Source organism: Cryptotermes secundus, unplaced genomic scaffold (assembly GCF_002891405.2).
Source record: "Cryptotermes secundus unplaced genomic scaffold, Csec_1.0 scaffold277, whole genome shotgun sequence".
Taxonomy (NCBI): domain Eukaryota; kingdom Metazoa; phylum Arthropoda; class Insecta; order Blattodea; family Kalotermitidae; genus Cryptotermes; species Cryptotermes secundus.
In genome coordinates this window covers 650519-676548 of record NW_019720164.1, presented here as the reverse complement: position 1 = coordinate 676548, position 26030 = coordinate 650519, and the positions used below count along the sequence as shown (strand labels likewise).

The 26030-nt window shown below is 37.7% G+C and overlaps 2 protein-coding genes across 5 annotated transcripts in view; both read left to right on the top strand.

The window, feature by feature from the left end:
* LOC111867197 (intraflagellar transport protein 25 homolog) overlaps positions 1-7346 on the top strand; it is a 12772-nt gene extending 5426 nt beyond the window's left edge. The window contains exons 2-5 of one of the 2 annotated variants that reach the window (XM_023856827.2): positions 1560-1666; positions 2571-2639; positions 4661-4877; positions 5391-7346. In XM_023856827.2, the coding sequence (XP_023712595.1) occupies positions 1560-1666; positions 2571-2639; positions 4661-4877; positions 5391-5442 (445 nt within the window). In that variant the 3' untranslated portion in view covers positions 5443-7346. Of the gene's footprint in view, positions 1-1559; positions 1667-2570; positions 2640-4660 lie in introns of both variants that reach the window. The other variant, XM_023856817.2, reaches the window with a different exon arrangement.
* A 3225-nt stretch (positions 7347-10571) lies between these two features.
* Positions 10572-26030, top strand: part of LOC111867118 (ras association domain-containing protein 1) — an 84178-nt gene continuing 68719 nt past the window's right edge. The window contains exons 1-5 of one of the 3 annotated variants that reach the window (XM_023856664.2): positions 10572-10835; positions 12837-12980; positions 15167-15299; positions 20199-20357; positions 23896-24117. In XM_023856664.2, the coding sequence (XP_023712432.1) occupies positions 15228-15299; positions 20199-20357; positions 23896-24117 (453 nt within the window). In that variant the 5' untranslated portion in view covers positions 10572-10835; positions 12837-12980; positions 15167-15227. Of the gene's footprint in view, positions 10836-12697; positions 12981-15166; positions 15300-20123; positions 20358-23895; positions 24118-26030 lie in introns of those variants that run through there. The other 2 variants (XM_023856656.2, XM_033752598.1) reach the window with 2 other exon arrangements.

Genomic DNA, 26030 nt, shown 5'->3' with positions numbered 1-26030 from the left:
GTGATCATTGTTTCTATAGTATAGATGAGTTTCACTTGTTTGGGGGCAAATCCTAGTTCTAATCACTTGTAAACATATATTTCAAGAATAATTAACTTGTAGATTTTAATGTTAGTAATGTTATAGGAATGCCTACTGCCCTATTCTGTATTTTTTTCTTACAGGAATGAGATCGAGGATACCAGGGTATTTTGTGCCAGGATAGAGGGATCGGGTCTTGAGGCGTACAGCGGTATCTTATGTTAAACGATTATATTAGTTCTATTATTAGAATCATCATTGTATCATCTTAGTATGTTACTATATCATTATATTATATTTTAACGTGTCTTTAGTTCGAATCTCGTTGTTCACATGTGTAAGTTCGTATCCCACTTCTGACACCAGTTGTAATGTGTTGCGTTACTGTAGACGCCGTTCGGATGGTTAATTGGTTTATTTAACAACCTACAATTCACGGCTACAATTAATTATAACAATATTGCGGGGTTTCACAATTTATAACCCTATTCGCAAATCAAATCACGCTCTTGTCTGTAGACTACACGTTTCACAGTACGGGAGCTATACAAGTGTCACTGTGTTACACACTCCCAATTAATTCTCAGTTAACACAAGCTGTCACTGATTATCACACCTTTACTGTCTCCGTCGACGGTTATATTTCAACTCGACTCGCAGGCTGCTGCCTTGAGAACTGTTGATAACACACTGCTCGACTACTACTGAACTTTGCCGATGGCCACATTACAACTCGCCTCGCTGGCAGTGCAGCTCTCTTATATAGTGGCTGTGTTTGCCTGTTACGTAGCAACGCTGTTGGAAGCTGGTTACGGGTACGTAGCATTGCGCGTTACGTCACTGCGGAGGCGGGGGGAGCGAGCGCTGACTCATCCGCCACGTCACTGTGGCCTGAGTTGACACATTGCTGCTGGGTAGGGAGAGGGTTCTCCGTTGCGCAACATGTCACACTGCTCCCTCCTTAAGGCTGTTCATCCCGAATAGCCTAACGGTGCAGCCCCGTTCCTTTGCTTCAGAGGCTGTTCTTGCAGCATCTGTTCCCCGGCCGCTACAACCTCTCCCTTCTTAAGACCAATAATAATATTATCATTATTTATAATTGTAAAGTATTTGACTTGTCCTATATCATGTATAATGATCCGTGGATATGAAGTAAGTAAATAAATACTGTAAAGATTGTTTTATGTTACTCTCAGCTACATACCAGATTTGATTTTATGTTCCAGAGTCTTCTTTGAAGGAAAGGACATAACTAGTTTTCTTGTTCTAAAAAATTTGGTCCATGTCAAATGAATGAATATTTTGTGTTACACTATTGAGTAATATGCATAATTACCTATAATACTGAAAATTGGGAATAAAATGATATGCTGTGATTCTAGTAATTTCAGTTCTTTATAATAAATATGTATGGTTGTTTTTCAGTCTATCCATGTGCATTATCAAAATGGTTAGACATACATGTATGATTATAATGTGATTTGATTTGGCTTTTAACAAATATTTATATATTGAAATTTTTTTTGTTTTGTTTGCAGGCAAAGAAACACATACTGGTGTACAACTGGTCTCTATCCCCAAAGTTTTATCATAACTTTTCCAAATCCAGTCATTATTTCTTTAATTAAGATTAGAAGCTATTTAGGTGAGTTGAAAGAAATACTGTAATTGCATTCTGTATCTTTTCTGTAGAATATTTGTGCATCCTTTATTTTGCATATGCATGTAAGCTTTCTGCTGTATTATAATGAAATATCCTACAGCAGTAGTTTCTGTTTTGTATATAAGCAGGAAATGCAGTTCTGTAATATATATTTGATATCTTTTGTCTAAGTCACTATGTGTAATAGTTTTCATTCTGAGAAAATGCTGTGGTACTGCTGCCACATTTTTGTGGGTTATGTAAACTTCTTGATGTGCTGGGCAACCTTTGTCATTTGCCATGCCATTACTAAGGATGACGCAAAATGGGCCGTATTGTGTGTATATGTTTTGAGTGAGGGTGGAGAGAAAAAACTTATGTAAATAATATTTTAAAAAATTATTCCCACTTCCAAGAAACTTCTCCACAACACTATTACTGACAGCTGTTTTAATGATTATCAGAGAAAATTGATCTCTACTTAAAGAACCAATTCAGTCCCATAAAAAGTGGATGGCATATATTACTACCACTTCTTTGTACAGGAATATACATTATATTGGCTAATTCTTGTGCTTTTTATAAACTTCTTCAGTGATATTCCATAGAATAAACCTCTCCCCCCCACTCATTATACCTTATGAATTTGATGTAATGCATACTACAGACATCTAATGTATTAAGAGTACTATCTTCTGGGATATAACACTGTGTAGTCTGTTGAAAGTCAACTGACATTTCAGACTTTCACTGAATTATATGGCATTGTATCCCAGAAGATAGTGCTCTTCATAATCACTGCTGCGAGAACCTCAAATCATTTTGACTGCCTAGCACATGCACACACACACACACACCATATCATTGTGAAAGATACCAGGTATGTGATTTTTATTATTTATTTCAGTGCAGTTAATCTCTGTGGAAAGAAGTTCTGCTGACGCTCCACAACGATTTGAAAATCTTTGTGAGACGGGCAAGTAAGATTTTAGAGAAGTTCAATATACTAATTCAAACAGTTAATTCCTCTTGACCTTTGAGGGAAACCATTTCACTAATTTTCACATATGGTTAGTGCTTTGTTACCGGTTTTGTAATATATTCACTTTTTCTTGTCTTGAAAGGTGTTGGAAGAATATAGATGAGTGCTGAGGATCCCAGTTGTGTCTTAATATTTTACATAATGATTGCATATCATGTACACCTTGTTGCTGTAGGTTACTTTCTCTGTATATTTCATTAGTTTTGATCAGTGTCATTCCCTTATTGCACTACATAACCCAGTGAACCCCCATGTCACGTTTCTTTGGGGACCAAAGGATTTGAACGCTTGAAGGGAAGATTGACACTGATATTGATTTTGGGATTAGTGAAATTGAATGTTAAATAAGGGAAAATGTTGCATCTTACTATGAGTTCTGCTCCACCCCCNCCCCCCCCCCCCCCCCAAATACTCTGCAAACCATGTAAGTATTGTTTCAAATGAAAGGACAAGTACATTATGTATGCAGCTTTGTCCTTCAAGTATAGAGACATTGGTGACACTTTGAGATGCATTGTAAGATCATAAACATCATATTAGGTGTGACCACTGCTGTAGCTTGTAAACTTGAGGCATTGGTCTACCAGACATGGTTGAATGGTTAGCCCTCCTCTTTTATATTTCAAAATCCCTGGAATTGATTCTTGATGTGGAGGCCTGCTGTCAACACCAGATTATTCTTTAATTCCGTCTCTGTAGGTGAATGCTGGGATCTTCAAATCAGCCATTACTACTTACAATCATTGTATACTCATTGCCTATGATTATCTGACCATCCTCTCTCTCAGTCATTGTTACATAAACTTCAGAGTTGAAAACGTGGCTTAAGTAATTGAAAACCTAACCTAAGGTTTTCTTCAGTGAAGCCATAACCTATTCATTACATGTTTGATTCTTGTTATTCTCAATTTAATATTTCTTTTTCTGGAATGTGTAGCACTATTGTATAATTTAAGAATAGAGAATAGCATAGAAATTAAGATGTTCAAAATGTAAATGTTCTCTTTCTCGTTTGTTAAACATATATAATATGCAGCCATAGGAGGCAGTTCTTCACTGCACATGAAGCACCACTAGCATTTCCGATTCTGTATTATTGGATATATACTTCTTTATATGTTGCTAGACATAAAAGAAGTAACAAATTAAAAGACCTAACATAACCAAACAAACATTCAACAGAATATGATGTTGCACTCCAGTGCTGGCTTCTGAAATTCTACAGAGGGGATCTCTTGCAGCATACCTGCTGATTGTAGAAATGGGAAAAGGCTGGAGAAGGCTGTAAATGAAGTGTGATTTTTGTACAATTAAATAATATATTGATCTCAAATTCTTGATTAATATATATTTATTGATATACTGATTTGTGGTCCACTGTTCTAGCATCGTATGTTTGAATTTTATTAGGGGTTCTGTAAAAACTTCAAATGCAAAAGGGTTTCATGGTCAAATTAAATTGGGAAACCACATGGCTCTGTACATCCAGTCCACCATGTGTCTTCATGGTGTAGTGCTTAATTATTGAAGCACAAGGACAACTTTAGGAGCTGGGATGGCTCAGTCGGTATAGCAACTGGCTACAGGCTGGACAACCAAGAGGTCAGAGTTTGAGTCCTGGTGGAGCCAAGAATTTTCTGTTCTCCACATCATCCAGACAGCTCTGACATCCACCCAACCTCCTATACAATGGGTTCCAGGGGCTCTTTCCCGAGGGTAAAGCGGCTGGGGCATGAAGCTGACCACTCACCTCAGACTATTGTCGAGGTCAAGAAAATGTGGATCTATACATCCGCTCCCCATATGCCTTCATGGCATAGTGCTTACTTATTTAAGCACAAGGATGACTTTACCTTTTACCTTTACCAGGGACAACTTTACCTTTACCTTGTGTAGCAAGTCCTCTTTACATGAGCAGTAGTAAATTAATATAACAGTGTTTTGTTTTTTAACAGAACTTGACATCACAGACCATTGCCACCAAGTGAAGTTACTACATGAAGCAAAATTTATTGCGCGCCATCTGCGTTTCACAATCAGATCTGGATATGACCATGTGTGTGCTGTGTATAGAGTGGAAGTTCAGGGTGTCCACAAGTCAGGAGGAAATGAAATAAGAGGTGATGAGTCCGATGTACTAGAGTCTGGTGGACCACTGACCACTCCAATAAGGCAGGTTGATAGGAGCTTACCAATGGCCCATGTGAATGAAGTAGCACATGCACAGAACTCCATTCAGTCCATACAACATGCATCAAAAGGTAGCCTTTTGGGTGATGGTACTGAAAGATTTGTGGTCCAGTCAGCAGGACGTAGAAATTTTATATCGTCTTCCATGGTACCTCCCTTGTGGAATGAAGAGGATAAGGAAAGAGAGGAAGCATGATACCATGTGATTCTAATCTGAGTTATGGTGATGTTAATTATTAACACATTCACATTATGGCACCTGACACCTATACAGCAGAAATCCAATTCATTTTATTTTATTTATTTTTGAAGATAAGATTTTGTGTATATTTTCACTTTTCAGCAGTATTTGAATGGATATCTTGTTAAATGCTACACTACGTGGAGAATATGCTATTCTAGCTTGCTTAATACTCAGAAAATTGTAATATTTGTCATATACATCCTTTTTATTTGTTTCTGCTTTAACTATGGAGTTAATTTTTTGTTCCTCAGTATGTCAAGTTTCCTACAGAGGGATCAGCTGCTAACAACCATTAAGAAATAGATGAATTACAGGCTCTTAACTCTGACACTCTTGGAAGAATGTTTCCCGTGCTCTGACTGGTGAAGCAAGAGCCACAGATGCATGAAGGTGCTGTCCTACTGTGAATGTGTTAAGAGATGCGATGAAAATCACAAATCACTACACTGATTATATAGCATGTCTACATGTAATGAAGAACTGTCACCTTTATAAGACAGGAGAATTCATTTCACTGTTTGTAACATGTCAGTGCGGCATCTTTCCTAGCTGTGTTCACAATACAATGGTTTATAAAATCCTTGAGGTCCCTGCTTCCCTCACCGTGTAAGCCTTTAGTTCTTATAGGGATTTCATAAACCCCAGTGTAGGGCTTCTAGTCAGTTTCTTTAATGGCTTAAGCCATGTCTCAAGTTACTAAGAGGATAAGGTAATGACTCTTTGGTTGAGCCCTATTCTCACAGATTTTCCACTTGATTTCAGTTTTTAATTGTGAATTACAGGCCTTGTGCCCTCATACAAACCTTGATTATTATATCTCAGATGCTACAAGCCATTTTGACAAGTTTGGGGAAATACTTGGCATCAGCTGCTTTCAGCAGATTCATGTCAATTTTCTTCTGATTCTCATCACAAGTCACTTACATGGCTTTTGTTTGCTGCAGAAATAAATAGTTGCTCTACCACAAAAGTACATTTTTAGAGAGTTAGTAGCTCATCTGTAGGGTCCCATCTCAGAATCTGAACGTTTGCAGTGGCCTCTTTCACAAGTTCATCACCTGATTACACCCTTTCCAGATGATATAACCATGTTTATTTAAATTAATTGGCACCTCCAAGGCTTCTTTTCAATTCTTCATGGATTTATAGCTTGCCTTTCTGTTTGGGAGTGAGTTTGTTAGAGTTTAGTATTGGAGCTCTTGTTTCTTTGTCAGTCATTGGTGTAAAAGAAGCTTCAGTTAAGAAACAGAAGTATTGTAGATGTTAGAATACTTCTCATCCTATCACTCACCCACAGATTATATATGTTTTGTCAACTACTTCACTGACCTCATACCAGGGAGAGACCCACATATAATTTTATTTCAGAATTTGAAGTGTGCTTCACATATATCTGTCTCCTGTAATTTTCCTTCACATTAACGAAATGCTATGCAAGAAACAGTTATATGCAGAATGTCGTAAGTAAAGATGTATACCAAAAGGTCTTAAAACGTCTTGTGTATGTGACCCATCCCTTGACTCCTTGAAGCTGTGTTACAGCACTGGGATCAGATTAAAAAATGTATGATTTATTTTCGTTTTGAATTCTTACCTTGTCTTTTTGAAGGTAAGTAGAAGTGGGTGATTTGTTACACTATGAATCCTTTTACACATGGAGGTACACCACTGCCATGCCACCATGGTCAAACCACCATTCTGTATAGTTAAGTTATATGAAACGTTTCACACTGTGTGGCCATCTAAATGTATTGTGACATGATGCCTGAAAGGTGGAATAGTTCATTGCTAGGCAGTGGCTTGGTAAACATTCCTGTGAAAGCGAATGTGCACAACAGCAGAAGAATGGTGTTTTCTGTGGTCAGCGCCACCATTGTTGCTACACAGTGGTGTGGTAAACATATCTCTGCAGCAATGAATCAACACAATAGAGAAAGCTATGATTTCTTTGGGTGCCGCCCCGAGGCTATATAATGAGGATCTCGGGCAGCTAGAAATAGAATTAATAGTGCCTCCAGAGTTGGCAGTTGGCAGAATAGTTGAGAAGAAATGGTGGGAAAGGAATTAGGCTGTGCAAAGAAAACTTCATAGTGTGCTGCATTTACCGGGAGACTTAGAATCTGTTTCTAGGATATGACTAGTGAAGACTGAGGATGTTGGTGTGTATGTGCATGCACATACGAGAAAGAGAGAGACACACACACACACACTTGTGACTTGTGATAGCACTGTAATTAATTATAGTTCTGAATGGTATGTACAAGTATGTCAATAAATCCAATCCAAAACCTGTCTCATAAGTCACGCATGCCCCCTTACGCATGACAGTATGTATATTGTGGTCATATCACCATGATATTATGGTCATGGTAACTCTGGGTGAAAGGCCTTCATCCTCCATTGTACTCCTGGTTTTATGTTCCATGCATACAGCCACTAGGATTGGACCATATGAGATCAGAACAACTGATCTGTTATAGCATTATGCATGCTAACTCCATCCTGTAATCTGACTGGTCAGTCTCTGCCTGTGTGGCAGAGATATGGTCAAACCTGCAAGAAGAAAACTGTGTTACGTCGTGGTGGCAGGGGGGCGTGGAGGTATCCCACCGCTGCCACCACTGTTATGGCGTGAAGGGGGGGTGGAGGTACCTCCACCGCTTCCACCACTGTACCTCTCTTATGCCGAGGTGACAGAGGGCGTGGAAATATCCCGCTCTGTCACCCTGTTTAGTATGCTGCCACCATCTTGTTATTTTCAAGAAATCTAGTAAACTTATCATAGCTTGCGTCACTGTCCTGGCTTAACTCGTAATTCGCCGGAGTGTTGGGAGGTCCTGGAGTCGTCAAGGAAGAGGGTAACACTTAAGGAATTGCTAGGTTAAAGTAACTCACACGCATGTGTATTCTATTTCTCTATGTCACCATATACATCTATATGCACTCTTACCGACGTTCGTCGGTTGTACTACACTGGATAATGAACCTGCAGTCATCATTGGTTCTACCTCCTGTCACCCTACTGGCGGATATTCTACGCCGCGGTATCTCGAATGAACCTAGTCAATCTAGTTAGACTATCTTTCCCTGTGGTCGGGTTAGCATTCTAATGACTTAGGCATTCCCTGTTACAATTCTTTGTAGACCTAAACTTCCTGGGTCGTTCCATCATGGCTATTTCTTAATCTTACAGTCTAGCTACTATTATTCCAATTTTACCCAAAAACTATATCTACATGTACGTAACTTTAGCGGCATTACAAACTGGTTCATATAATTAAACCTCCCATCACATTTGATATATATTTTTTAACTTCCATTAATTTTAAAATTTATTATTAAGTAATGATATGATAAAACTCCAGTGAAGTTATCTTCTGATTATTTAATGTAAGGGGGCATTTAGTGATATTCCTCTGGTTGGTTGAGAATGCATCCGTCTGTTATGTAAGGCTATGAAAACATGATCTGCAAGATTTGACCACCTTTTCAAGGGATACATTCTAGACAAAGCTAGGAGTGCACCTGTATCGGTGTTCTCTGACTCTTTTCCACCTAGTGGGTTTTCCTCACTTCCAGTACAATGAGATCCTCATTTAAGGTTTGTTTCAAGGGCATGATTTGTGTACCAATGATAGAAACAAAATCTTTTTAATCATTTTTGGAAACTGGCAAAAATGAATGCATAAACCATTGCATCCTGTTACTTTATAACTTGATGAACTTGTGAGTTTCGTTTATTGTCAATGAAAGTTGTTACGTTCATACTTAATTCAGTGAACATGATTTTGTTCCCAGAGTCACCCAGCAATCAGTTCTTCTGTACCCTAATACGAATGAAGTTTTGTTCTGAGAATGCTCATGTCCCTTTTATTGGCGATCTTGGTTGCATACAGTCACATGAACTGGTCTGATTTTCAAGCCTCTTATTATGGACTATACGATTGTGTGGTTTATCTTCCTAAGAAAATGAAGTTAAATAGATAAACCAGGGAAAATGCATCGTAATGGTCTAATTGATCTACATAATTTAAGAGTCAAAATGTTTTCATAATTAATAATGCTTGACTTCAGTATTTCAGATTTTATTAACATTGCTATCAAAACATTCAACTGTGTCTTGTTGAATGAGGCGGTAATTTGTGTGGTTTTTTGGCTTTCAGAAATGCACAACATTGAATGTTGAAAATTGTCCAACATTTCAGCAAATAATGCAGTTTCTCTCATAAGGTTTAATGATTTTGTGGTGAGAGGGGTGCTTGCAGCTCTTATATAGATCTCACATCAGATAACCTGCCTCACTCTCCGAGTCATTAATTCTGATGGCAGGAACTGCGAGGTTTGCTGAAATTTTGGAAAACCTTTAATATTCTATGAGGCATGCTCTTGAAAGCCAAAGTCATGTTGAACCTGAGCCCTGAAAAGCAAAGGCCTGGGTTTGAATGAATAAATGATTAGTGAACTAAAAATATAGAAGGAAGTGGTCCTGGCAGTTCCCTAGAGAGACTAAGGAAGGCAGCATTAAAAGAAAATATTCTTACAATCCTTAAAGTCTCTTCTGTTCAATTATTATGCAAAGAAAATTAAAAGGAATTTTGTGTTTTAAATCTGGTGGACACGATTTTAGTTTCACCTGGCGAAGGTAAATAGGCCCCTGTGCTTAACTAATTAAGCACTATGCCATGAAGGGGTATGGGAGCGTGGATGGATAGATCCACGTTTTCTTGACCATGGCACTAGTTTGTGAGTTGTCAGCTTCACGAACCGGCCACTTTACTTCCGGAGAAAGAGCTCCCAGTGCCTATTGGATATGACGTTGGGTGGACCCCAGATCTTATCTGGACGACGTGGAGAAGAGAAAATTCTTGACCCCATCGGATCTCAAACTCTGGCCCTTCAATCATGCAGCCCCAAGCCAACCGTTATGCCGACTACGCTGTCTGGCGACGGAAAAATATATTTCATTCATTGACTGTTTCTTCGTTCACAAATTTTCATACATCCTGAATGACGTTACATTACCTTCTTTTTTTAATTGCTAGTGGGCTAGGACAAAGTCCCTTGTACTGTGGCCACTTCTGGCCTAATGTACTAGCCTCATATGATGGGTGAGGGCGATTGTGGGGCAATTCGTGGAATGAGGATTGGCAGGGGAAACCGAAGTACTCCGAGAAAACCTGCCCCAGCGTCACTTTGTCCACCACAAATCCCACTTGACCCGAACCCGGGACGCCGCGATGGAAAGCCAGCGACTTACCGCTTGAGCTATGGCGCGGCCTTATATTGCTAACTAGCTTAAGAAATGTCATTTTCGAAGATACAACCATTTAACTACTTCATGGAACTTTGTTTTTCTCATGGGAAATTTCGGGCAAGGGGCACGAATGTACCCTAAAATATACCGTGGATGCCACTGGCACCCTGTCCGCCAAGTGTCACAGTCGGTCACGCTCGTCACGCTGCTCGCATTAATACGATGGATTAGGTTGTCAGCGTGATAGTTCAGTTGTATTTAATTGTTATTTCCCTTGTGTTGTTTAGGAAGTGATCAATGACACCGTTGAGTTCTGTTACACAGTGATTGTAGAGTGGTTCTGAGTGTTGAGATAAGGAATTATAATTTCGTAATGAGAATATTTTTTTGGCAGGATTTATTTGTTTCCTATATGCTACAGGAGTCACTGAAAAAGACGAAGGTACTTTCTGATAACTAATTTTAGCGTGTTATATACCATAAATTATGTTACAACCGAAATATGGAGAATCTAAGCTGAGGGCTACTGGTAAAATGTATTCATGATTCCGGCTCAGGTTTTATTTTTCGTTCCTTAACTTTCTTTTAGCCTGTTTGTTTCAGGACCTTGTAATCCAAATGTTTAGTGTTCTTTCTACATTCTTTATGGTGATGCATATAATGCTTGAAGTTTGCAGGCTAACAGGTATTCCCAGACTGGTTGGTTTATTCATATCCTCTTCTCAATTTAAATATTATTAAATACCGTTTACATTTGGGGGCATGCGGTAGCATACTTGGTTGAGTAGCTTGAGTAGCTGCACAGTTGGCTGTTTCTCAAGAAGGGTTCAGCTCCATGAAGTTCGTTAATTTATCTAGTTCTGTATGAGAATGAACTGTGCTCTTGTAATCTTAGGGAGAACATCAAGGTACATTGTGAATTATACAGATCCCCTGAATGTGGAATCTACAAGGCCAGGCTAGAAATGTAGTGTGATAGGGAAATAAGGAATATACCCGCAGTGTTGGTGGGGGAACTTTTGGTGAAACATTCACTGGCAAAACTAACAAGAAAAAGGAGGATGGAGGGAGGATAACACTGAGTTAGTTTTATATTATATTTAAGCAAAGGTACATGTACAAAAACAGACCCTGTCTTAAGTTACTGGTGATCACTATTCCATGGAATGTGCAGAATGATCCATGCATTTCTGCTAGTTCTGTATGAACTTTAATATGCCACTGCAGTGAAAGATCACTTCAATATTTTGCAACAATGTACACACAGTTTGCTGGACTGCTTTGTCATTTTCACAGTGCTGGCCTCTCATGCAATGTTTTAAGGCCTGGCACATGTGGTAGTCTGAAGGAACCAAGTCCAGACTGTAGGGAGGATGGGGAAACACTTCACAGCCAAACTTTTCAATTTTCCATGATGTCAGGCATGCAGTGTGATGATGTGCATTATCATGTTAAAGAATGGTGTGTCTTTTCAAGGGTGCTTGTCACAAATTGCAGATAACAGTGTCAAACATGTGCATGTATTGAACTGCATTGACAGTTTCCTTTCTGGGTAGGAAATAACCAGTGGTGGTGGTGGTGGTGGTGGTGGTGGTGGTGACGACAGTTCTTGGTTGACTATGGTGAGAGAGACTGGTGATGGCCCTGCTTCCATCTTTGAAGCATTCGTCCGATGTGACACACTACTGATACCCATGCAGCAATCACCATAGACATCAAATGTACTTGGAGGAAAGTTGTTCTCCTTGTTGAGAAATTCATTCACAGCATGCAGGCAAAATGATTCGTCATTTACAGCCATTTTTTGAAGCAGATTTTGGATAAGTACTGACATGCATGTGTTCAATCTTATTTCAGTTTGAAAAACCAGATACAGCTATCGACTATATGACTGCAGGTCTCATTATGCTGATAAAACATTCATAGATCAATGCCGGTATGATCCTTGTAAGCTGTGAGGATGGGTGATAGCTGGGACTTAACTCAAGAGTTTGTCTGATTGGAAGCATTGATACTAGCAGTACTGAAACTTCAGGTTTTATTACCAGAGAGTCAGTTAAGAGGGTCAAAGCTTAGAGACTCAGACTAAGGCAGTTTTGATGATGGCTGCGCCATAGCTCAAGCAGTTAGTTGCTGGCTTCCCACCGCGGCGGTCCAGGTTCGATGCTGGGTCTGGCCAAGTGTGATTTGTGGTGGACAAAGTGGCGCTGGGGCAGGTTTTTTCCAAGTACTTTGGTTTCCCCTGCCAATCTTCATTCCACCAATTGCTCCACAATCACCCTCACCTGTCATTTGGGGCTGGTACAATAGGCCAGAAGTGGCCGCAGTACAAGGGACTTAATCCCACCCCACTAGCAATAAAAAAAAGTATTTTTGAAGTGTATTTTTTAGGAGTCTGAACATGTATGTCTGTTTTAAAATCAACATTTTTTCATGTCTGCAGGGCTTCGTTTCTTTCTGTCACAGTACACAATTCTGGTAACAGATGCCAGAGAATGGTTGGTAGTCATAAATATACAAAATGAATTCAACAACTGAAAGACATTTACAAGCAGTAACCAGTCTTAATCCATCACATGCATTGCAGGTTTGTACTTTTTATGTGTCATACAAAATGTGACAGTGAACTTTGTCTGGGTTTGAATCAACAGATATCAAGATCAAGATGATTACAACAAATATTACTGTCCCTGTAGTTACCTGTTGATGTGTTATGCCAGTCATGACTCTGATTTCCATTTTTCTCAAAATACAGCTTTATATATGAGCTCTGCGAATATAAATTCAATAATAATATCAAGGAATAAAAATTCATCAAACTAACAATGAGATATTTGATGTAGAAATTAAGTAAGATTCAATATGTGTATGTCAAGAATAGAGAAATTTGTATACATGTATATATCTGAGAGAAGTGAATAAAACTAGATTTATGATTGAATTAAGAGAAAAATAAGTTGAGAGAATTTTTATTATTACTTAGTTAAAAACTTACTGTCTACCTGCTTTCCAAAATATTAAGCTGTAAGATATAGGGACCAATTATTATGTTTTGTTTTATGCATATCTGGATTGCAGTCTTTCATTCTGAGAAAAGTACATAAATTATGAGTGTTTGAAACCAAAGTTCTAGCAAGGGAATTCAGATCAGAGAGCTAGAAGTAACTTTGTTATTTAAACTCCTTGTGCACAGGGCTGTTCAACTTCAAACCACTGAGGGACTGCATTGTATGTATATATTAGGTACCTACTTGTGGACCACATTATAAATTTTATTTTCTATAATATTGATATAAAAATATTTGCTCTGCTGTGATCATATTTATGAAGCAGAGACATGCAAATCAGAATAGTCCAATAAACTTAAAAATGCCTGTTTAAATGTAATGTATTATAATGTTACCAAAATAAAAAAGAAATATTTTTTTTCTGGCGGAAGAAAAAATTCCCACTTTGAATTGTTTTCAGTGTGAGCAATCTAGATGAATGTCCGCATTTCCTGGAGTAGGTATATATATATATATATACATTCCAGTAGTAGTAGTAAGTCGAAGTAAGTGGGAAAGAAATTTATCTGTTCATGAAAATGCTTGAAGTCTTCAGTGGTTTCAGCCTTTGTTGTCTATTAGGTGCTATTGTAAAATCAATTGAAAAATTACACAGAATGTTTAGTAAATACTCTTGTAAAGTTTTGTTGACAAGATATGCCACTTCTTTATGTGAGTGTGTGTGGGGGTTTCATGTGCTCATGCACTTTCATCCATGGAGCAGAGTGAGGCATTAATACGTATTTTGGTGAATGAAATTGCACTTGGAGGTTGCACGAAAGCAGACCTGCATCCTGCAATTTGGACAGCCCTATTTTAGGATAGTAAAGGGAGTAGATACATATCTTGGATGGGATAAAAAATAAATCCCTATAGAATTTGGTAGGGAAACATCCTGGAAAGTAATCCCCTTGAAATTTAAAATGTAGATAAGGGAATGTTGAGAATGAGGTCCAGTGTTGAATCCCAACACCAGACGATGGGCTGGTTAGACCTCTTATCATGGAAACATGTCACAGAACATCAAACAGTTCTGACTGAAACTGCATACTTCACTTTTTAATTGAGCTATTAATTTCACTTCTTCATGGCTTGACACATGTTTGTTCATTGTAGAACCTTGTATCTGCAAAATTTGTTTTAGACTTCAACTGTAGTGCAAGATGCAGTTTTCCGATAAACCAGGTGAAAATTTTGTAAAATGAAGTTAATGTATAGATGAATTTTTTAGGTCAGCAGTTCTGAAAATGTTTGTTCATGTGCTGTCCTGTTAATAAAAGTACTTTTCAGCACAGTCTTCACTGTTATCTCTTTCATTAAACATCTAGTTCTACAATTATGAATCCTTATGTGCACACAGCATTCTATACCTTTCAGCTCCTGAACTCCTTGTTGGATCTAATGACATTTTATAATCGAAGCTCACTGAACGTAGTAATAGAGTATGAATTTTTCTCTGATCAAATAATTGGGACTGAAACATTACTCAGACTCAGTGATTTATGTTGTTAGACACACACTAAATTGAAAGTAAATATAGTGATGAATGCTGCAGCCCATGCAGGAATATGGTCCATATATTTGATTGTGTACATACCATTTTTGTACTGTGAGCTATTTTTGAGAAATTTGATGGATTATTATTTGAACATGAAGGAGATAAGGAATGTGTATTGCCTCTTTTTCATTTTATGATTTGAATACTGGAGTGACATGTTTGTTTCAGATATGTGGTGAAATAAGTGGCATGCTCATTTCTTCATTGAAAATATGATTAATTTTTCATAATGGCTGCTTCTTCAAGTCTGGATGGAGCAACAGTTGCAACTTCTGAGTCAAAGAGCTCAGAAAATCAAAAGGTTAATGTTTCATTTGGTGCTATGTTAATGTAACTACTTTTGTAGTTAGATATCATGAGAGCTGTCTGTTTAAAGTGAGTGATGAAGAGGGGAAGGTTCTGCATGTGTATCAGTCTACATTCCAATTAACAGCAGCTCTTACTTTACATCAATACTTTAGTTACATTTGGTCAGCAATCATCCACTGCAGTCAATGTTTTTGAAATTGCTGCCACACCACAAGGCTGCTCAGAATCTTCACCAGACCATGTTAAATGAAGTGTAGCCTGGGAACATGGGAATGCAGCTTGCAAGATATATGGTGATATCACTGTCTCCATGGAATAGAATCCTTTGTGAGAAGCTATAGTCATTCAACTACTTAAATTCCCAAACATTTTTTGGAACCAAATGGTTAATCCCTATCCTGTGCTAATGGAATCCAATTACATACGCCCACCCTGTTTCATTCAGGCCAGTATTTACTATTGTGGCATGATACTCAAAAGCCAGAATAGTGGAGTGAGAGAAGACATCTGTTTCTAGGCAACAGCTCAGTAATGATGTTCTCTATGTAGTTCACATCAAAGTTATAAAAGGAAGACCAGAGAGGCCAAGTAATGCATGCGGCTATTTAATTTAGAATCTTCTGTCTTGTGCTTGCTGTATAAAAACATAATGATTAAAATATACCAGAGTATGATTGTGCCTGTAGTTTTGTGTTGGTGTGAAACTTGGTCTCTCCCATTAAGGGAAGGACATCTTCTGTCTTGTGCTTGCTGTATAAAAACATAATGATTAAAGTATACCAGAGTATGGTTGTGCCTGTAGTTTTGTGTTGGTGTGAAACTTGGTCTCTTCCATTAAGGGAAGGACATGGAATGAAGGTGTTTGGGAACGGTGCAGAGGAGAATATTTGCACCTAAGAAGGTTGAAGTTATAGGAGACTAGACAAAATTGCTTAGTGATGATCCTCATAACTTCCACTCATCAAATATTGATAGTGGTCAAGTTAAGGAGGATGAGATGGGCAGGGTATGAAGCATTCATGGGAGAAAAGAGGAGTGTGTACAGGATTTTGATATAAAAACCTTAAGAAAGAGTCCACTAGGAAGACCTAGATGTAGATAGGATGATAATATCAAGATGGATCATAGAGAAATAACATGTGATGGGGGGTGGGGTGTGAATGGATTCATCTGGCTCAGGATAGAGACCAGTGGTGGGCTCCTGTGTATGTAGTAATGAACATTCAAGTTCCATAAAATGCTGGGAATTACCTGAAAAAGTTAGGAACTAACTGTTGACTTCTCAAAAAGGACTACGATGGGTACCCAAAAGAAACTGAACTAATTTTTTCGTGGACAGAGCTTTTGTAGTACCGCGTTTTACTGCTATCGCGCGTAGAGCTAACATTTCTAAGTCGATAAGCTGACTACCGTTGCTTCAGAAGGTAAGGACTAGTTTCAGCAGAGTTTATAGTGACAACTGTTTTGTGTGATCATCGTTTTTGCAATGGCTGATTTTCGTGAACAGCGTGCATCGGTGAAATTCTGCTTTTTGCTCTGGAAAAGTGGAACAGAAACTCTTGAAATGTTAAAAACGGTGTACAAGGACGATGCTATGGGGAAAACTCAAGTGTTTGAGTGGTTTTCCCGTTTCAAAAATGGTGAAATGTCAATTGATGACAAACCTCGTTCTGGTCGTCCTTCCACGGCCCGAACACATGAAAATGTTGAAAAAATTCGTGAAATCATCAAGGAAGATCGACGACGGACCATTGAAGAAATTGTGGAGCTGTCAGGAGTGACTTGGAGCTCAGTTCAGCGAATTTTGACAGAAGATTTGGGAATGAAAAGGGTGGCTGCGAAATTCGTGCCACGACTGCTGACTGCTGAACAAAAACAAGGTCGCGTGGAAGCATACTGTGCTTTGAAAGAAGAGTCCCGAAATGATCAAAACTTTTTTTCAAAAAGAGACATGAAAGGAAAGCGTTTTGCTGATGTTGCTGAGGTGAAGGAAAAAACGACGGAGGCGCTGTCAAGCATCTCCAAAGATGAATTTAGACAATGTTTTGAAAAATGGAATAAAAGACTAGACAAGTGTATTAGTGTGAGTGGAGAGTACTTTGAAAGGGATTGAAGGTTTGTGCTTAAAATTTGAATAAAAAAGTGTAGAAAAAAATAAGTTCGGTTTCTTTTGGGTACCCCTCGTATGGTCCATGGAATTAGTTTATTTCTAAAAAAGGCCTTTTTAAAGAACAGGCACTTAGCTAGTAGGAAATATATGTGTACATATAAAATTTAAACAGGTACAGTGGTCTCCATGTTTTACTTCTGCCATAAAAATAAATGCGGCAGTCCCTCACTAATGGGTTACATTATTAAAAAAAATGTGATAGGTAAAATCAGGCCCTTATAGGACCACACAGTGATGAAAAATATGTCTAACAATCAAACAAATCATATATCTACAAAATTATAGGTATATATGGTCTAAAATATGAAAAAATATTACATAAGAGTATGGATGAGATCATGAGTGAAATAAAACATGATGTTGAAATGAGAAATAAAGAATTTTAAGTGATAATTTATACATATGACTCAGTACTTCAAGCACAGATAGAAGATGACTTACAGAGACTGATCTACGAATTCAAGCCTGCTGCAAATAAATACAACATGAAATTTTCACAAAATAAAACAAAATTATTAACAGTATTCATAGAGCCTCTAAGAGTTAACTGGAAATAGAAGCAAACCATGAAATTAAAAGTTTATGAATGTAAATCAGCAGCCACAGTAGACTAGTTGAGAAAACTGTAAATCATGCAGACAATGCCATCATCAACAATAAATCTAAACCAATTCTATATGCACATGACACTAGTATAATATTTAAGAACTCTAAATTTGAAAACTTTAAAAATGACATAAATATTGTATTTGAAGCCTTAAACAGATGGTTCGAAGCCAATTTACTCTCATTAAATTTTGATAAAACCCATTACATATCATTCACAACTAAAAACAACCACCAAATTGATCTGGACATCAGTTATGCCAACAAATTAATCTGTAAAGTACTTGATACAAAATTCCTTGGAATACATGTAGACAGTACACTGTCTTGGAAAATACATATTGAACAAATTATACCTAAATTAAATGCAGCTTGCTATGCGATGAGATCAATTAAGCCTTTTATGTCACAGGAAACATTGAAGATGGTTTACCATGCCTACTTTCATTCTATTATGAACTATGGATTAATATTTTGGGGGAACTCTTCACATAGTGTAATAATTTTTAAAATACAAAAGAATATAATTAGAATCATTACAGGATGTAGAAGTAGAGATTCATGTAGAGAATTATTTAAGAAATTAAAAATTCTACCTCTTCAATCGCAATACATATTATCGCTTCTCTTATTTGTTGTTTACAACAAAGATAAATTCAAATTAAATTCTGATGTCTATAACATGAATACTAGACAAAAATATAACTTCCACCTACCCTCATCAACTTTATCAGTATATCAAAAAGGAGTCTACTTTACTGGCATAAAAGTGTTCAACAATCTGCCACAAAGTATTAAAAACTTGGGCAATGATACTAAAAAGTTTAAATCAGAGTTAAAGAATTATCTACATGCTCATTCCTTCTACTCTTTAGATGAATACTTCAATGTAAATAGAGAATGATGTAAAATTAAGTTATATTAATTTTTAAGCTAAAATTGCCTGTACTTATGTATGTAACCTTTTGACTTGTTCTGTATCCAAAGGTACTAACCTACTTAGGATTTATAGAATGTAAATAAATTCAATTCAATTCACAGAGCTGAATTCTTAAATAGCACCATGTGGAACAACAAGAACCCAAGAAAAGAAACCAAAGCAACAATATATTAATCAGTTGTGAGGTCCATCTTAGTTACATGGCTGTGGAAGCAAAGCTGAAGCGCATGAAATCAGTGAAATCTATGAGATGAAATTATTAAGAAATGTTATACAAAAGATCATAAGGGATAAAGTTAGAAGCTCTGTTACAAGAGATGACTGTGAAACTGAACCAATAAACAAGTGGTTTAATAACAGAAGATTGAAATGGAATGAACACATGGAGAGAACAAAGGGTAGCAAAGTAGTAAGAAAAATGATAAATTTGGTACCAAACAGGAGGATGAGCTAGAGGAGGCCAAAAGAGAGGTGGAAGGATACAGTCAAGCAGTAAGACTGAATGGATGCAACAAGCCACAAGGCTTAATCCAAAAAGAGAAGAAAAATATACTGAAACGATAATTTGGAAGTTAGAGCACTGGTCTCGGATGCCATTACACTGCTGCCTCCAACAAATGTGATCCTCTTGGTGTGGGAACTACCATTTTCTTGATGTGTACCCATATTGAAAACTACAGATATGTGGAATGAAATATTCTGGCTGGCAAGGCATGCTACAAATGGAAAACTGCAAATTTAATAAATCTATGTTTGGTAAAACTGCAGTTGGCCAGGTTTACTGTGCAGCAAATATTGTGTGTGTAATAGATGTTCAGTGTTTTTAGTTCCATGTAAATAGTGGGTCCCTTGTTGTAAGTTGAGATATGTTTATTCTTGAAGGATGCATCTTCTGCTTGAAATGATACTGTGTACTTTTACTTGTAGTTGCCACTGTGTTGAAGAAACATACTATCTCCATCATCTGTCATACAAATATAGACAGTGTTCATCCAAAATATTGGTAATTATCTACCAGACTTCACAGTATCATCCCAGAAGACGATACTTGTCATTTCATCACTGTGAGAACCTCAAACCTCACCTGTAACTTATTTCAGGACTCTGCCACCTTGAATGATAATGATGTTCATTCTTGGTTTGGGCTAAATATGGGAATTGGTGAACTATTGCAGAACTGGGGTTTGCTGAACCTTAGTCCCTTCCGCCGCAAGTCAAGTAAACCTGGTACATCATCCCCTTCAAACCAGTCACCACAGAGGCAGATGCAGGCCTCTGTTAAAAGAAGTCCAGATGCAGAACACATTGAACTGGTACAGCTATCAAATATCAAGGTACAGCAATATTGTATTAAACTGTGAAGTTCTAATACATTAGCAGTTCTCATGAAATTTGTATTTGAAATGTATTGTAACAAATGTCAATGCTTTAAACACATCTTTCATTTAAATATTTTACATTTGTAATAGCTTCATTTCAACCTTTTGAGTGCTGCATTATGATTTCTTTGCATCTGTTTTGTTATGTGCCAGATTATTTATATGTATATTTGTTGATACAGTGACCACTAATTGGAGGTAATCGAAACATGTTATACAACAGTGTAAATACAATTGAATTAAGAATAGCAATGCCAATAATGGTTTCCATCATAGTGGCTAGGAATTTCATTTTGTTCTGACAAAATGTCGATAAAGTTGATGTTGGAAAATATATTTGCATGCTAATGCAAGATCTTGTATAATCTTCATACTGGGGGCACACAGTAGTGTAGTTTGTTGAGGCACTATGCTACATGTCAGAAGGTCGCAGGATTGAATCCCGATGAGGTGGATTTTTTTCAGTTTACCTAATCCTTCCAGCTGCACTATAGCCCTGGGGTCAACTCAGCCTCTAACAGAAATAAGTACCAAGAATATTCTTGGGGGTAAAGGGTGGCCGGTGCATAAGGTTGACAACCTTACCACCATCCATGAGCCAACTGTCTAGAAAATGTGAGAACCTCAACATCTCACAACCCAATGGGCCTCCACAGCCTGTTACAGTGATACCTTTACTTTACTTTTGCTGAAGTCCATCTGTCCCATCCTGTTTTTCCCAAAGAGCACATCAAGCGGGGGGGGAGTCTGTAAAGGCAAAAAATCTTCCTTTTGGAGAAACATTCCCAAGATAATTGTTAATTTTGCTGCTACATGCATGGGTCTGAGTCCAAGCCAACTTACTTCCCCTTTTCTTCCTCTGTAAAAAGGTGCTGGAGTCATGACATAAATAGGATCATTGCTAGGATATGGCAGAAATCCAAACTGTTTACAATATTATATTTAAGTATCCTGTTGCACTCTACACGATAAATGATACAAAATCCGTCCCAAGTGCAAACAATATATATTATATGTCCTTGATCTTGTTCTCCTCTACACTACATGTTTCGGCTTCTATCGGCCATCATCAAGAACTAGCCGCTGCAGCACTTAGACATAGGGCGAGTAACCCTAACAATTTTAAATTTAAAATTTAGAGAAATCTTTAAAGGATTTTAAAATTATAACTAAAGATTTTATGGTGCTATTACAGAGAAACCAAAATTGACGTGTGCAAAATAATCTACATACCAGACAGATATCAACGCGGTAGATGTTGATAATAACGAAGAAATAACAATGTGTTTTTTAAATGTTAAATTTTAGACTGGGTTCAGTGTGGCAGTAATGTAAGAGTATACATCTGATGATGGCCGTTAGAGGCTGAAACATGTAGTGTAGAGGAGAACAAGATCAAGGACATATAATATATATTGTTTGCACTTGGGACGGATTTTGTATCATTTATCCAAACTGTATTGTGCCATACAGGGGAAAATCCAAACTGTCTCCTGTCATTGGTAGATAAGGGAGAGGAATGTTAATAGGATGAACATGTAAATGGGATGAGAAGGGATTATGTGAGAAAAAGTGGAAGTAGATGAGAATATGAAATTGATGAAGGTACAGAAAAATGGAGATGAGAGAATTGTTTAACTTGAATGTAAGGTTGGGACGAAAGAGGAACTGCTGATAATAGGACATGCATTAGCTGGAAAAGAAAGCAAAGTAACCACCATGAAAAACAAAAATAGTTTCTGCAATGGTACATAATGTAACGTGGATGGCGCAGCAGGACGTAGGGGTCACGTGAACTCTGCGTTTCCACGACTGACGTCACATACCCCCACTCCTTCCATCACTATGCAACACTTGGTAAACACCCCTCCCCCCTAGGCTGTGGCATCATGCAACAGGTGAGTCCATGCAGTGACTATTGCTAGGCAATCTGTAAACAGTGTGATTACCCAACAGGGAATAGTTCACAGGGAAGCATTTTCCGCTGTCTGGCTGAGGGTTTATAAGAGAAACTGGAATGCCTAAGGAGGGCAGTTGCAGTCTAGCATTCACTGGAGTTAGTTGAGCATTAACAGTTAGTTGCCAGCCTTCAAAGAGAGAGTATTCAGTATGAGTTGAAATCTAGCCATTATGAGTTGTTGAGTGAATGGAATCAAGACATTTGAGGCCTGGAAGTGACTACAGCAGAAGCAATTGGAACAATGAATTTGTGAATTGTGTAAGTCTAAGAGCTAATGTGCAATAAATTCGCTAGATTCAAAATGACATCAAGTTGTTTGTTGTGTCACATACCCAACATGTGACAGTATTTTCCTGCATTGGAACACAAGTTACTTACATTCAAAATATTGAAATTTAGCTTTCCACAAATTTACAATTAATCTACATACCAGACACATATCAACGAGGTAGATGTTGATAATACGAAGAAAATAACAATGTGTTTTTAAATGTTAAATTTTAGACTGGGTTCAGTGTAGCAGCAATGTTAAGAGTATACACCTGATGATGGCCGATAGAGGCCGAAACATGTAGTGTGGAAGAGAACAAGACCAAAGACATATAATATATATTGTTTGCACTTGGGACGGAGTTTGTATCATTTATCGTATTTTTCCACAAATTGTTTGACACACATTTCATCAAGGAATGACTTGAAATCTGATGCTGTAAATCATTAGAAAGATGTATGAAAACATTTTGTCCATATTAGTCATGGGCTGTCATTGTACAGATAAGCCTGATACTATTTTTAGATGTACTAGAGTGTGTGCAAAAATCTGTGTGATAGAACTCTTACTTTGGGGGAAGGAACAAATATGGAGATTGTAAGTGATTTAATTTGTCGATTACTCATCCCAGTGCAGTTTAAGATGTGCATAGTCTTTGACTAAGTGGACGCTGCATTCACAGGTACAAATCCCATCTAGGGCATGGATGTTTGTGTGCTTTTTGTCACCGATATTCATCCTTCTCATTGCCATAATACTCTTAACTTGGAAGTTCTGCAGTAGACTATCCCCCCATGCACATAACAATTTTATGAATTTTGATAAAAGATGAAAACATTCTGATTGATACAGATGGAAGTCATGTCTTAGACTTGAAATATTTGTAGTAATATCAGCACATTTCAGCGTATTTCATAAAAACAAAAGCATTACTGTAAGGAGTTTTGTCCCTGATGAATATCTGTTCCCACCAAAATTTCCAACTTAAGGATTTGCAGACTGCTTCATAGCAAATTTAGGCTACATCTAACACACTCTTATGCCACAAACATTTATAGAACAAGTGGGACAAATAGATTTTAATGCTGTTTGAATTTTAATCCACATTGACTCAACTGAAATATATGGTGAAACACGTTTATTTTTAATACGGTGTACACACTGACCACCTTGTTATCTTCTATTCTTCACTGTTGTAAGCAATATCTGCCAGTTGCTGAATTATTCATTGAATGTTTGTTTTCTTTTTAACTTATTTCCAGGTTTCAGATGCATTATGGAAAAATATTCATGGTAAAACAGCAGTGCCAGGTGATGTGTTTTTCACAAATATGCCATTAATGGTAACTGCTAAGCCAGTTTTGCTGAAGCATGAAGTAGAGCAACAAGTTTGCAATGTGGATTTCGTTCAGATGAATGAACAGCCTGAAACTCGAGAAACCAAGCTGAAAAATTCCACAGCTCTTGTTTGGACAGATGAAGAGGTAACTTCACCCATAATTCTCCTTTATCATAGTTTCAGCCTATGTATATTCCTATGGACTGTCATAATATTGTATTACTTTGAACATAAGACACACATTTTTTTCCTATTGAGAAATTGAAGTGCATCTTAAATTCAAGGAAAGCACACCTTTCTGATTTTTTTCCTAAGACCCACATTCAAAAACTGGATGCACCTTAAATTTGATGGTCTGTTATCTTTGAAGTAATATGGTATATTGTTCAGAAACATACAAATGTATAAAATTACACCCTTCATTGTGTCATTCCTCTTTTCATCACTTCAGTATACCCTGTTATGGTTAAACCCTCAAATTATTGCTTAATTGATATTGGTAGCTCTTACCCATTTCAGCTGTGACTGCAAATCCAGTCTGCATTTGGCACTCCCACAGTGGTAATGTTGAGGGTGATTTCTGACATAAGTAACGTATGGCTTGACAATTGGTTCTGAACCATGATGGGGGCCTGGTATTCCTTACATTCACATATCTTATTTATGTCAGAGGTGCAGTAAGGAAAATGAAGAAAGTGTATGCTGGATAGAGATGGGTTTAAACGCAGAACAGAAATCCACTGCTTTAACCCTGGACCATTATATTCCCATCCCCTGGATCTAACCAAAGGCAAGGAAGAATTACCCTTTTTCTTTACAACAAATACTTCATCTTTCTAGCCAAAACCAGTCCATGAACTTGACCATTAGTGTGTTGGAAATGGTAAAAAGCTGTGTATCTTGAATTACTGGATTAAAATGAAACTGGCTTAATTATATCACATAAATGAAGGTGTGACAATATTTGTGAGCTTATTTTCAGATATGAATGTGAGGGATCGAGTGTGTTATATGTAGAGATAGAATGGGATGGTATGGATTGGATTGATCTGGCTCAAGATAGGGAATGGTGGGGGGGCTCTTGTGAACAGAGTAATGAACCTTCAGGTTCCATAAACTGCAGGGAAATTCTTGAGTAGCTGCAGAATTGGCAGCTCCTCAAGAAGGGCGCAGCTGCATGAATAAGCAAGTGTGTTATACGAGGGGGTACGCAAAAGAAACTGAACTTATTTTTTTTTAAACTTATTTATTCAAATTTTAAGCACAAACCTTCAATCCCCTTCAAAGTACTCTCCACTTACACTAATACACTTGTCTAGTCTTTTATTCCATTTTTCAAAACATTGTCTAAATTCATCTTTTGAGATGCTTGACAGCGCCTCCATCGTTTTTTCCTTCACCTCAGCAACATCAGCAAAACGCTTTCCTTTCATGTCTCTTTTCATTCGAGGAAACAAAAAAAAGTTTTGATCATTTCGGGACTCTTCTTTCAAAGCACAGCATGCTTCCATGCGACCTTGTTTTTGTTCAGCAGTCAGCAGTCGTGGCACGAATTTTGCAGCCACCCTTTTCATTCCCAAATCTTCTGTCAAAATTCGCTGAACTGAGCTCCAAGTCACTCCCGACAGCTCCACAATTTCTTCAATGGTCCGTCGTCGATCTTCCTTGATGATTTCACGAATTTTTTCAACATTTTCATGTGTTCGGGCCGTGGAAGGACGACCAGAACGAGGTTTGTCATCAATTGACATTTCACCATTTTTGAAACGGGAAAACCACTCAAACACTTGAGTTTTCCCCATAGCATCGTCCTTGTACGCCGTTTTTAACATTTCAAGAGTTTCTGTTCCACTTTTCCCGAGCAAAAAGCAGAATTTCACCGCCGCACGCTGTTCACGAAAATCAGCCATTGCAAAAACGACGATCACACAAAACAGTTGTCACTATAAACTCTGCCAAAACTAGTCCTTACCTTCTGAAGCAACGGTAGTCGGCTTATCAACTCAGGAATGTTAGCTCTATGCGCTCATAGCGGCAAAACGCGGTACTACAAAAGCT